The sequence below is a fragment of the Homarus americanus genome, unplaced genomic scaffold (genome assembly GCF_018991925.1).
Source record: "Homarus americanus isolate GMGI-L3 unplaced genomic scaffold, GMGI_Hamer_2.0 scaffold34071, whole genome shotgun sequence".
Taxonomy (NCBI): domain Eukaryota; kingdom Metazoa; phylum Arthropoda; class Malacostraca; order Decapoda; family Nephropidae; genus Homarus; species Homarus americanus.
In genome coordinates this window covers 59262-74200 of record NW_024751680.1, presented here as the reverse complement: position 1 = coordinate 74200, position 14939 = coordinate 59262, and the positions used below count along the sequence as shown (strand labels likewise).

The window sequence follows — 14939 nt, the reverse complement described above, 5'->3', positions numbered from 1 at the left end:
CTTCAAGCGGTAGTTTTAATCGCTCAAACCTCTTCCCCTCCATGAGGGATCGTCGAGGGTAGGGTTGGTAAGCTTGTACACCTTCGCTGAATCCTTATGGGTAGTCATACTCGTGTGGTTGGCATGCCGGAGGTGTGTTTGTTTACAAACCCTAGTGTCATATTCAAGACTGTACTGTACACGGACGACCATCAACATGAACTACGCCCACTCCTCTCAACCAGTGAGGACAAGCTATATAACTCCCAGAGAACAAGAGTTTTTAGTCCTGTTAATTGGTGAGGAAAATATTACAAAATAAAGACAGATGTGTCAAGGTAGTGTAAGGAAGCTTGGATGCCATAACCTATTGACCCAATTTGTCACAGCCATTCTCAGCCTGCTTCTCCACAAAACTTCACCAATTTTCTCTTTACCCAGCCGCCCTCTTAGCTCGGAACAGGGTCTCCTGTCCTTCAGTGTCACATTACACATCTACTTCACCATTCTCATTTCATCCCACTCAAGCCTGCTTATGTCATCCTCTTTAATTGCCATACAATATTACACTTTTTCTCACTCCATCTGCATACATTCTTCCTTTCATGTGGAGGGAAGGTCCTCTTGTTGTCAATAAAGGCAGCAAATCCCCAAACTACTACTAGCCATTTCTGACTCTTGCAACCAAGCAGGCTTCAGTGCCCTCTCACCAACACGAATCATGTCACCCAGGTAGCAGAACTCATCAATACAGTCCAGGGACATAACCCCAATGTTGAGTTTCTCCAGCCTTGCTGTGGGCACATTGTTACCTGCACATATGGAATGCATAAAGTCAGTAACATCCTGCAGTCTGCCATCTACACCACTGCACCTCCTCTTGTGTACCCTTCCACACTTATAGCACATCATCGAGTTGCTGCCAACACTTGCAGACAGTACATGGCCATTTTCCACCATGAGCCCCTCACCTTCACCACCAATCAATACTTTTGAATTTGCCACATTCACTCTCAGGTCCTTTGACTCTATTCCATCCTTCAATTTCTCAATTGTCTCTATAATACAATCTGCTATCAGCATTAAATCATCAGCCTACACCAACTCCCAGGGCAGGCCAGTTTTAATATCACACATTTCCTTCAGCATCATGATGAACAAAAGGGTACTTTAGACAGATCCCTGACAGACCCCACTCTCTCCTCAAATTCCTCACCATTTACTATCACAGAAGATTTCGAGCACTCATATAATGTCATAATCACTTCTACTACAGTACAGTATTAGTCATTTACTTCTTGTAATGCAATAAATAAATCTCAAAATCAAGTTTAACACAAAACTTCAATAAATTAATGCATAATATCTACCTTAGAATTCTTTAGATCAGTATCAAGTTTCTCCAATTTCAACGCAGCTTTTTTGGCACGAGATTCGACCCACTGCATGTCGAGGACAGGTAAGGTGGCTACGACCCCGCCACCCACCTGACCTCCTGCTATATCTGGTAAGCTTGCATTTCCTGCATTGGCTCCACTGTAAAGAAAAGTTAAAGACTTACGTTGTTCATTTACTTGAAGAATAAAAGTATGTATGGCAATCCCATCTTTTGGATAAAAGCTTGAGATGGGTTACCTAGTAGACCTATTACTACCTTCTGCCAGTACCCGCCACTGCCAGATGGCTTGTTTGTTCAGTGAGAGGGCATAACATCCACGTGAAGAGAATTAGTGCTACATAGTATCTCCTCACCCGGTCAAAGAAAAATTCTGAAGCTGTGATTCTGTGGTTCTCTTGTTTGACCAGTGAGGAAGCTCAAGTCAGGAATTCAAATTTTTTTTAATTAGTCAGAACAAGACTGTAAATATAATTAAAATTATGCTCAATGAAGGGAAATTTCTCATGTCTAGTCAAGATTCATTACCCATAAACATATTAAAAAAAAAAAAAATTAAAATAAAGGAAGGAGTTATATTAAAATTATCTAACATAAGAAATCACCACGGATATAATTATATATACCTGACTGCTTCTTGCATCTTCCTGTGGAGTTGAGTATATAAGTTGACATTGTAAGTTGTCTGGACATACTGTATGGCCATTCGAAGAGCTTCCACACGTAACTGGGGGCATCGGTCGGCTATAAAGACGAGTCGCTGTAACTTTGCAAGGCCTGTGTAGCAGTTGGCGTAAGTCTCAAGGTCCTGTGGAGTTGTACACAGAACATTAGACTAAATATGGATTTTTTTAAACTGGAGAAAAATCAAACTAATTTACATGGCAAAACTGATTTGTATTGAATGCTAATAAAGTATTAAGTAACTACACATCTTTTATAAACCATACTATATTTACCTCCATGTTAATGAGATTAAATGCCTATCAAAGTAAAAAAAAGTATAAACATTATATAGTTTCTAACTTTCCTTACCCTAAATATTCCACTCAAATATTATAAAATTTCTTAATATGTATCAATACATTTACCTATTGTATTAAAATATATACTGTATACATTATGCCTTACAACTAACCTTTTGTCTCTTTACATTCAACAACACACTTGATTCTTAAGAACTCTTGCTGAAGCCAACCTCACTGTGGCTACTGTATCTTATGTCTCCATCCCATACATGTGCCTCAGAACTGTACAGTGCTTGAGCCATTGTTATCCACTCCCTTTATATTTCTCATTTTAACCAAACAGTGTAGCTACATCTTTTATTTATTGCCAGCAAGAATTGTAATGTCTTAAATATACTGCTGTTTTTATGTTACCCAAGGAATCAATTTAGTAAGAAAGACAAGGAAATATGGGTGAGTTCCTGGTGTTTAAAAACAAGGTCCAAAGGGCCATAATTGGGCAGTGAAGTCAGAAAAAAGTTGGTACCGGTACTGAACTCATCAGATATCATATTGTGAGATATCCACACACCAAGTCTGAATAAGAACCATTACTGTTTGTTCCAATTTTTGTGTCTACAACTCCTGGATAGAAGGTCAGGCAGAAAGTACTATATAAAGAGAACTGTATTATATTCCTCAGGATAGTGAGGAAACAATACAGTACTGTACAATGTTTATTTGATATAACTACCACAGATAGATACACACGTGATAGAATTAGTGATGTGGATAAACAGTCGTACTCACCAATGACGTACTCTCCACAATAACTGGCTCATCCTCTGTATTGTCATTTTCCTCCACTGCCATATCAATTACCATTGGCTCTACATTGTTCTGAAATAATAAAAGACAGTTAAAATAATGTTTCATAGTGACATCGCCTACAGTACAAAATACAGTACTGTAGACAGGGCTGTGTTAAGACAATCTAGGGCCCTGGGCACTTCATCATCAAGCCCCCCCCCCCTCCCCCTTTTTTTTACTTGAAAAAGAAAAAGACATTTCCAGGTTCAAATGCAGACCATATATTGACTGAATTACATAAATTCAAATAATTAAATGTAACATCATCATAATACGTACACGATATCTGTAAACAAAAAACTTGCCTTTTTCTTATAAATGACATACTGGTACTGTACTATAGATAATCATTAGTTATTAAGATTACTGTAATTTGAAATTAAATTTAAATTTGAAGAATGAACTGTAATGTTCATGTAATGTGATATGGAGATATTCACAGTTAAAAGTTGTCATTTCGAACTTTCGTAGCAGCAAACTAAGAAATCACATCCTGAAAGTCAATCATGCATGTGAGAGTGCTTTCTATGGACATAATGAAATGGCGAGGTAGTTCAGCTTGTTTTGGTTCATTGTAGCACTAACTTCACTTTTGAGAAGCTACATTCTGCTTCACAGTGTGACATACAGTGAAATGAAGTTCTAAAGGCAATGGTGACATGAGGAAAAATTGCTTTTAAATTCTGATCGTTTATGAACTGATACTGGAGAATCTATCCTCTCTTTCAGCCGGATAATGAAGTCGTAAAATCCTTATATTTTGATGTGAGTTGGGCGATTCTAGTTCGTAAATGCTCTTTGTTTTGATATGAGAAACATCTTAGAAAAGTAAAATCATCTGCTAGTTCTCTATAATCTTCTTTACTTTACACAGGAGATCTCCACTATTTATCAATAACTTGGGAAGTCTGTAAATGCTTCAGCTGGTGATGTTCTCGCATCAAAATGACTTTTCCTTTGCCTTTGGCATTTCTGTTCATTTTGATAATGTTTGCTTATACAGTACATGGCACTGTATTCTTTGCAACATCTTTGATCTCACTGAATTTCTCATGCGGTGTCCCAATGAACTCTTCCAGGGATTCCAGCAGTAATGTGGTTGTCAGTAACTCCACATTTTCCTTTTGCAGAATAAGGTTCACTTTCTGGAAGTACAGTATATAAGTATTTGAATCCACACTTCTGCCACAAACCCTGTTTCAAGCTTATCAAGGCCAGCAATTAATCTGCTTGCTTCTGACCTAATAGATTCAGGTGCATTTTAAGTTGCCACAAACTTTTCCAGGTTCTCATATACAACATCAGTCAGTCCCCGAGTTATGAACTGGTTACGTTTCTGAACCCCGTCCGTAAGTCAGAACAGTGTTAATTCCATAATTTAGGTTAGATTAAAGCACAACCCTGCCAATACAAAACAACCACAGTATACCATACCCGGTACATAATAAATAAAGGGCGAGTCAAAAGTCTCCATACATAGGCAAAATTATCACTTTATTATACAATAACTTGTAAGTCACAAAATATGCTCTATGTGGGCACCATTACGCTGAATGTACATACGGATCTGTTCCTCCCACTCATGGTGAACACGTGTTAACCAACTCTGTCCTCTTGTTCAACCTTAATACTGTACAACCCATGCTGTACTGCTCCCCCATTATACTTAGGGTTTCCAATTCCATTGTAATTTATGTATATACTTATAATAAAAAATAAAAAAATAAATAAACTGAAAAACAAAAATAATAAATAAATAAATAGTGAAGTGATAGCCGTGGTAACATTATGAGATGTTCTTATTACCACCATGCTATTGTACTATTCCAGATGTTACTAAATGTTACATAATACTTTCTTGAGATAAATGTATATCAGGTGCCTCAAAGAGAGCTCAGGTTATCAACTGGCTCAGCCATGTTAATATTGTTATTATTATCCACTCTGTATCTGTGTTTTTCTGGCTAAATAAACTGTTTCAATTCAATGCTCGCACACGCATCACGAATACGTTCCTTTAGGTGGTCCATGTTTTGTATCTTCACCTGGTAGACCATGGCCTTCAAGTGCCCCACAAGTAAAATTCAAGGGGGGTGAGGTCTGGGGACCTCGGAGGCCACTCCACAGGACCACAGCGGCCAATCCAGAGAGCCGAAAAATGTTGATCCAGCCACTAGTGCACGCGGATACCGTAATGGGGTGACGCCCCATCTTGCTGAAATATAATGGTGCCCATAAAGCATATTTTGTGACTTACAAGTGATTGCATAATAAAGTGATCATTTTGCCTATGTATGGAGACTTTTGACTCACCCTGTAGTGTAAATACTATAAATAAAATGATGTTAAACAATACAGAATAATAGAAGTACGCTATGTAAAAAATAGGATTTTAGTTACAGATGTTTGTGACGAATATACAGTAAAGTAGTACAGTATTGGGATCCCATTCGTAAGTGTGGGAGTTTACAACTCGGGAATTGCCTGTATAATTTTGCAGTTCATGCACAGTGCTTTTGTAAACTCAGCATAGCAAGACAATCATGTTGTTGATATGCTCTTTAAAGTTAAAATCCTGTTATTTTCATTTGGAGTAAAACTCTATGTCAAGAAAGACCAACTGTGAGTTGATCCTGTAGAAAATGCATACAGGTACTCCCCAACTCACGATGGGGTTAGGGACCGACATCCAGGTTGTAAGTCGGAAATGCTTAAATAACACATAGAAAATCGAAAATGGGGGTCTCTTTTTCTTCTCAGCACCACAAATCACTCACTTTTAAGCTTGCCAGCCATTTTAAAGTGAATTACAGATGAAAATTGTGTCTGTGTATTGACTTTGGGACTCGAAAATACGTAATTTGACCAAATTTTGGTACGACTGAGGCAGGTCGTAAGTGCGGGTGGTCGTAAGTCGAGTTGGTCGTAAGTCGGGGAGGACCTGTAGTTTGCTCAGCAAACCAAAAAATTTATTGCTTCCAAGCAACAGCTTACACTGTACATTACTTCATCCAGGTTTACGTTAATGTGCAGTGCAGGGTACCGTACATGATATCATCATAGCAAATGCTGTACAGTAAGTCCTCGTATAACGTCGGCCTGCTTAACGTTGTTTCGGTACTACGTCGGTAATCTTAAGATACCAAAAATTCGTTTAACGCCCCAATGAATCAGTACGTCGTTTTGCACAGTCACAGACTACTTTTTACGGCGCACCACCCTCTCTCGGCGCGCTACCTCTCACTCGTGGAACGTCACAGCGTTCCCAAGCAACGCCAAGCCAGTCTGTTGGGCTTCCACAGCGTTTGTCCGTGTTTAAGTATTTTTGCTCTTAATACTGTACTCTAACAATTTGAAATGGCTTCCAAGTGCCCATCAAATGCTTCTGATAATAGTGTTGTGAAGCAACGTAAAACCATTAGCCTCGCTACGAAAATGGAGGTTTTAAACCGGGAGGAGGAGCCACCCGCCAGGTCGCAGTGACTCGCCACCCTCTCCTCCGCTCCACTACCCACCACACACTCGCTCCACCACTTCCATCTATCAGTGAGTACAATACTCCACCACTTCCATCTATCAGTGAGTACAATACAAATGATTTAGTTTATTTATTTTTATATACTGTATACAGCCACTCCCCGACTTACGACGGGGTTAGGGTGTCTCTTTTTCTTCTCAGCACCACAAAACTCTCACTTTCAAGCTTGCCAGTCATTTACAAAAATTTTGTCAGTACACAGCGCATATGTGTGTGACCAGGGAATGTTACCTCTAGACCACCAGGACATTAAAAGCACTCCTAGACTTTGTTATATTTCACACAAAGCCTGTTCATCGAGCTTATGGCGCCGTGAACCTCCAATTGGGGACTACCCGTGCCTCTTAGGTGATCAGAGTAACATTTTACCAAATACAGCTTCAAAACACGAGGTATACTCTTTTCTATAAAAATGCCATTGAATTTCTATACAGTATATGTAATGTATTTCATGGGGCAAAGGGAGGCTCAGGAACGTAACTCCCGTATTTGATCTATTTCTTATGGGGAAAATTTATTTGCTTAACGTTGTTTCATATAACATTGCATTTTCAGGAATGTAACTCCGACATTAAGCGAGGACTTACTGTACAGTACTGCCAAACCAATTTGTTTAAAAGTAATAAATAAAAGTAATGGTGAAAAATAGCAGATTTTGAGGTCTACGGGCTGGGCTCTTCAGGCACCATTGTTAGTGTAGCCCTGTGTACATGTAATGAACTTTCCTAGTGCTGCATAAGGGAATGTCAAATGTTTTAATCATATACAGTACAGTGTATGATAGCTGATAGTTTGCCAGTGGCTCTTAACCATAATATTAACCAAAAACCATTGACCACTCCTATAATTTTCAACTTGCTTAACTTCCTAAAACAATATTTTCCCACTTTTCACTAATCATCTTCGATATAATATAAAAAAAAGAGGGAAAAGAGGTAAAGATCAGAGTAAAACAAACTTGTGAGTGTGAAAACAAAATTTTCCAAATGAATTATGAATACATTAGTAGGTGGTTGCCGAAATACGTTGGTTTAGATGGTGTGAGGTTAGCTCGAGCAGTTTCGCTCATTACTCGTCCACACTGAATCATTCATCATTTAAGTATTAACTTTATTATATTGTGTATTTATTGTATTATGCTAGAGTGCATTATATTTGTAATGGTTTGTATATAGGTCAGTTAAGTGGAACTAATGTCAATAGGTAATTTAGATAAAGTTTATGTTTTGGCCAATCTAGATATAGTACGTCAGTATTTGGCGGTAGAGAGGTGACGTGGGTGACCTACTGGTACACTCTAGGCACAGCTGTCTTAAGTTAAGTGTATACCTTCTCTCTGGTGTCTTGGGAGTTGGCATTTGACTATTGAGATTCGTTATTGCTCGATATTGATTTTGTGTGATCTTGTTGGACCTTCAGTCCTTCCTTAACCACTTCCAAACATCTACAGGGTAGTCATATTATTATTGTTATTTATTTTATTCTATGTACATAAGTGGTGGTGGGAATAAGTTAATAAATGTTCATATTTTTTATTGACTTATTTAGGTTATGACCTATTAACTTGACCTTTGTTGGGAGAACTTGGGATTAAGAATACAGTGAGTTCTGCTATAACGCGTGTTTTGATAACGCGAATTTGCTCTAACGCGATTTATGAATTAGGAACGATATTTGTATAACGCGAACGCTTGTTTGCTATAACGCGATTTTGCTTACTATTTCTCCAATTTTGTGGTACTGTATTAACTGTGAATATAGTAAAGAAGAATATCAACAAGAAGCGTTCTGGTGATAGAATTCCCGGTGATGATCGTAAAAGAAAGGATATAACACTTGAAGAGAAGCTCGATTTTATCAACCTCAAAATCACCCTTCTCCCCCATCAAGTAAAGTGTTACATTTACTGTATGATTTCATTATTAGATATGAATGTAACATTTATTTAGACTGTGCTATCCTTTGTGTTAGGCTAACTACTAATTTTTTCGATTTCGAGTAATCTGCACCTAACCCTATTTTCTCCATAAGCCCTATTTATTTCTATTACGCGATTTTCTGCCTTACGATGTTTTACAGAACACAATTATCGCGTTATGGCAGAAATACCACAATATAATAATAAATACTGATATAGTTGAAAGACTCGAGTGTTTATGTAACGATCTACCATAGGATCGGAATATCAAGCCTTTGTACTGTTCTCTCTAATAATATTTGTACTAAATTCACTTTAAAACCAAGAAGGATGGCAGTGTCATACCCTTATACTCTTCCATAAACTACATGTTCCTTCAATGTGTTAAGAGTACTCTCTCTTTTCTCCTTACCCATTCTCTGTTGATTTCTTTTTTTATCATAGTCCTACTATTTAATCTATTCCCTATTGTCCATTGTATATCTGGATCAATCGCAAAGTCAGTTACTGTTAAAATTATTCCTCCTCCAAGTACTGACAACCAATTACCACAGGAGTACTCATGTGTGTCAGTGTTGATGCCGTGGATGCAGAGAGGGTAAACTGTGGCACAGCATAGTACAGGTATATTGAATCTGTTGAGGCAGGAAATGAATTGATAGAAGAGTTTTGAAATTGTGGAACACTTTTCAACACTTTCCAAAAATGATACACAGAAATGGACCTGGGTAATACGTAATAAACTGACCCTAAATCTTAAAAAAAACCCACTACACGATCTTTCACTATAGAAAAAACTTACCTCCAGACTTGAACCCCCTGTACCTTGGTAATATAGTCCTCAAACGCGAACAATATACTAAATTCCTCGGAGTTATTGTTGATGAGAAACTTAACTGGAGAAACCACATACAAGCCATTCACAGTAAAATCAATAAACAGTGCGGTATCATGTATCACACTCGACAGTCACTCTCACAGCAATGAAAGAAATCTATCATGATCTTGTTTACCAACACCTGATACACTGTCACACACTATGGGGGGGGGGGGCCTCTGGCTCTTCAAAAACACAATCTCTGGTTACTGCACCAAAGAAAGTTGTACGGACAATGACCTACTTGAAAAAAATAGATCACACAAACGAAAAATTTGCTATATTGAACTTTTTTAAATTCGAAGATATTAACACTTACTGCTGTGCCCTCTTTGTTTACAAATCTATCAATCACTTGCTTGACAATAATTACTTCCAGTTCCGTAATAATCAGAGATACAACTTAAGGCACCCAGAGCTACTAAGACCACCCCCCATGCACTCCTCTCAGTCCCAGACCTCCATAAAATATCATGGTGTGAAGGCATGGAACAACTTACCCCCACCCATCCGAGCAAAGACTACGTTCCCTTCCTTTAAATCATCTCTAAAAAAATATCTATTGTCGAAGTATTAATATTTCTTGTAACACTTACTATATTTACAGTACCTGCTTTTATTGTACCACCAAATCTGTTTTATCGGAAATTATCATGTAAATAAATAAGTAATTACCATTGCAATACACATAAATGCCAACTAGACATAATCCTGAAAGCTCTGTCCTCTTGTTCAACCTTATTACTGCACAATCCAGGTTGTACTGATCCCCCATTATACTTATGTTTTTAAATTCCACTCTTAATTTATATGTATGTATGTTGTGTATATGTATGTATATGTATATATATATATATATATATATATATATATATATATATATATATATATATATATATATATATATATATATATATATGTATATATGTGTATATATGTATAGGTATGTGTATATGTATGTATAAATAAATAAAAAATAAAATAAAATAAAATAAATAAATAAAAAATAAAAATAATAAATAATAAAATAAATAAATATTGAAGTGATAACCGTGGTAACACTATGAGATGTACTTATTACTACCATGCTATTGTACTATTCCAGATGATACTAAACGTTACATAATACTTCCTTGAGATAAATGTATAATATATATCAGGTGCCTCAAAGAGAGCTCAGGTTCTCAACTGGCTCAGCCATGTTAATATTGTTATTATTATCCACTCTGTATCTGTATTTTTCTGGCTAAATAAACTGTTACAATTAAATTACAAATTATAAAGCTGTTTAGTTCAATAATTATTAAGCTAAGCTGCTTGTGTGAAGTGAGATTAAGCAAGTTAATAACAGTATGAAGAATTCTTTTTACTGTATACTGTATTGTACAATACTTCTGGATATTAAATGTGAATCCCTACCGTATATACTGATATACTGTACAATACTGTCTTAATGATGATGTGTCTGACCAGAATAAACTCGGAAATCATTCATTTGGTCTGGCATCACATTGCATGCACTTTTAAATCATAAACCCCTGCCCTGACAGGGATTATTAGCCAATTATCAAGTTTAGGTAAGAAAACCCATTTCTCTTGTTTCTTTCCACTTACACAACTACATCCCTCCAAGCAAACTCTCAGAAACCATACAAGAGACTACAGTACCTTTAGCCACTTGTGGTCAAGAGCTTCATAAAGACAAAGACAGATACTATACAGTGCTCCTTAATTTCTCCTTTTAGATAACTAGGGCTTGATATCATTGTCATTTTCAACCACTGTTAACTCACTGCTGGGTTTAGCACTCCTCAAAAGGTATTTCCAAGCTTTTTGACCAAGTGCTATATGCATTTAATTCACTTTCAATGTTTTTAATTATTTTTCATATCCATATCATCAACTTTTAAACCATAACTAGGCCTACTCTACCATCCTCTGTACAGCCCAGCCTTCATTTGATAGGTAACTTAAAATCATTACCTAAAAAAAACATAATAGCTACTCTTCCTTATTAGGTTATGATTTCAACAATATGGGTGAAAGTTTTCTTGTGAAGGTTTGATCACATTTCAGTTATAAAATCTTGCTACATAATCTTCATATACCACATATATCTCATAAACCACATACACCCACTCATATTGTTAAAAATGGTGCAAGACAATAAATAAAACATGATAAATTACCAATAACTATGCATATATTTTCCTATGAATGGAGCTCCAAACTCTTGTTTAAATAAAGCAGGTGCTGGACAACAACAGCAAATATTTTTCAGGAAATTTGAGCCATGGTATACTATACTGTACTGCAAAATCCGAGTACAGTACGTATATGTTGCTTGATGCATAATTCTGGCCAAAATCACATTTAGAAAGTGATACTGTTGTTTATTTTCATTAAAAAAAGCACTAAAGCTGTAGAAGCCACGGCCTAACTGACCTTTCCAAAGAAAATAAGAAATATTTTTTCTTTGCTCCTCTTGTGGATTTACATTCTGTGATTTCCCAAAAAACTATTTTATGAAAATCCTTCATTAAGTTTATGGTGTAATGGTAAACATTTAACCGTACAAGCTAAAACTTGTTTTATGTATGGCACACGTTTCTGCAATAAGATATTTTTCAATAATTTAGAAAAAAAGTGAGAAAATATTAAAGCCGTGATAGTAAACATCAAAGTTACACGAGCATTCTCAATGATGTTATGGTCAACATGCTGTGACTCAGATGTCTGTGATCTGTCCATGATGAAATCAGCCAGTCAAAGGTAACCAGTCTCCTGATATGTGGAAATGAACTTTATCAACATGAGAAGTCTCAATTATCTTCAATATTAAGTCAATATACTGTATTGCGTATGTAATTTTAAGTTTCATATAAAATTTGGTACAACACTGTATCAAGTCCAGTCTTCATACACATATATGATTATAAAGTTCACCCACATACGTTCATCAAGACCCCAAGAGTTAAGAAACAGCAAGTAACCCACAGATGCCTTTCACACCTCAAGTAATACTGACATTAAATGCCCCAGTTAATAGTTTATACAGTACACAAGTTTTGCAGTGGTCAGTTGTTGGTCATGTTATTAGACTTAGTTCAATGATGTTTTTTTTTTTTTTTAATTCACTGAACCACCAAAGGGCTGAGGTCACAGCCTTCAAACTATTTATTGTTTGTTTTTCTTTGCTCCAGCGATAGATTTGCATTAAGTGTAAAACAATTGACATAAAACACCCAAAATAAGCAAACTTTTATTACTGTAACAACCTTAAATTACCATACTGCAAAGAGTTTTTATTTGTTAACTGTGATAATTGTGGGAAAAGATATAGAAGTAAAAACTCAGTACAAACATCACACTACACATAAATAATCATACTATATAGAACATTATCCATAAAATATAACTATAGAGGTTAACTAAAGCTTGTACTGTTGGTTTAATGGCCTGGACACTTGACACACCACAATATACCTCACGTGTAGTCACCATCATCACAATCACTCTCAAGTTCTAGTCTCATTACCATAATTTACCATCAATATCACCGGATTATCAAGACGGAACTCGATTACAATTAAATTTTTTCTCACTAATCTCTAGATGATGGTCGACATGATACACACACCCAGGACGGTCAATCACACACCCTATTATAACCTTTAACTCTCATATAACAAACATATTACCAACTAAATTATACGAACTGTTAATAAACCGATTAAAAATAACGATACGATAAATTAAGAGCGAGTAAAAGGGACGATAATCCACCGGGCAGCTGACCCCACAAATACTCCTCTCTCACCTCATCACTCAGGTACAGTATTTCAGAGGTTTATATACATTAAACGGGATTATATCGGTATGTTTAACCAAGAGGTGTCTTTTATACTGACCTGCATAAGGCCTCCTTGCATTTGGAGCGGCATTTCGTGATAAAGTTAGAGCATCAACTCAACAACAACACATCCCGTCATGGAGCCTGACCCTCACTACTGCCCCTCCCTCACCATTATCAGGAATATACTAATGACATAGATAATATTTTGTCAGTTGTATAATACTAGAGTTTAATTACATAATCCAATAACCTATTAATTAATTATTATTCGTTTATAATACTGAAGTAGAATTTAATTACCTTAAGTCTCATTAATAATAGTAAAAATAATAACACCCATGCCTTATAGTTTCTCTCCCCTCTTAAGGAAGTGTGTAATATTTCATGAGCTCATATATAAAAATATAAATTTATAAAATTCAACAATATCATGATGTTCATTTATAAGTTTTAAATATTTTAATTGTGATCGAACTGAGTGGACATAAGTAATGGCATAAACTACTAATATCTGACGGAAGTTGTCATAATCACTTAAAATCATATAATATATTTAATTTTCCCATCTAACTGGTAGGGCGAGTATATATTATATTTATTATTTTGCGTATAATGTAGTTGTCCGGCATGAAAACCGTTGGTAGGGTGACCAGTCAGTCCGAGAACTCTAGTAATGTTCCAATATTATTTCATTCCAACTTAAGAACAATTACTCAATAATAAAAGTTATACAGTCTTTTTCAAGTTATATTTGTTATTATATTGACAATAACGATTACCACACAGAATGATAAAATAAAACTATTTTTAAATTTAAAAGTTCTTGTTTGTTCTAATAGATATCTAGCCTCTCAGCGCGGGCCTTGACAAGTTATTAAATCTTTGGCTAAAACACTGTGAGAGTATTTTACTTCACTATGATTCCTAATAAAGAGTGTAGAATAAGCGTTAGAGTATAGTAAGCTTCTCCAGGAGGGTCACTGATATGTTGTATAATGTTGAAGTTAAAGAAATTCTGGGTTACAAGATAGTAAACAAACGTAATCTCGGTAAACCTAAAAGTTTGACATCTTCTTTACATTGATGGTACGCCCACCCACTTGTATTTAAATATTCGAAACTTAAATAATGTACATATAAAAGATACAGATTGGTTATATGAGTGTTTTGTTTTATTAATTGCAAATTTATACTGAATGAAAGAAAACGATATCTTATGCTAGCCCTGGGAAATGGCTAACTACAGTATTTTTTTTTTATCCTCTTCGCCACTGATCGGCTTGTTAGCCGCTTGGGCGATCGGTCACGTCTCTGTCACGCACTGTTGGCAAATACTGGGCATGCACCGGCTCCTGAATGTCCCTGAACCCGCTCCAGTGTTGGTCAAGTCTTGTCTTGAAAGAGCTCACACTCGGTGCCGTCACAACACTCTCTGGTAGATTGTTCCAAGAGTTTACAACCCTCACTCCAAAAAAGTTTGCCCTCACGGTTTTCTGGACTTGCGGCTTCTTCAATCTTGAGATGTGACCCCTTGTGGGGCGAGCGTCCGCCAGCTCCA

At 36.3% G+C, this 14939-nt stretch overlaps 1 protein-coding gene across 1 annotated transcript in view; it reads right to left on the bottom strand.

Moving 5' to 3' along the window:
- LOC121854823 (COP9 signalosome complex subunit 1-like) overlaps positions 1-13544 on the bottom strand; it is a 29631-nt gene extending 16087 nt beyond the window's left edge. The window contains exons 1-4 of the mRNA XM_042349626.1: positions 13437-13544; positions 3133-3222; positions 2002-2183; positions 1350-1515 (exon numbers count right to left, since the gene is read on the bottom strand). Coding sequence (XP_042205560.1) covers positions 1350-1515; positions 2002-2183; positions 3133-3222; positions 13437-13469 — 471 coding nt within the window. The 5' untranslated portion in view covers positions 13470-13544. The remainder of the gene's footprint in view (positions 1-1349; positions 1516-2001; positions 2184-3132; positions 3223-13436) is intronic.
- Between the last annotated feature and the right edge of the window lie 1395 nt (positions 13545-14939).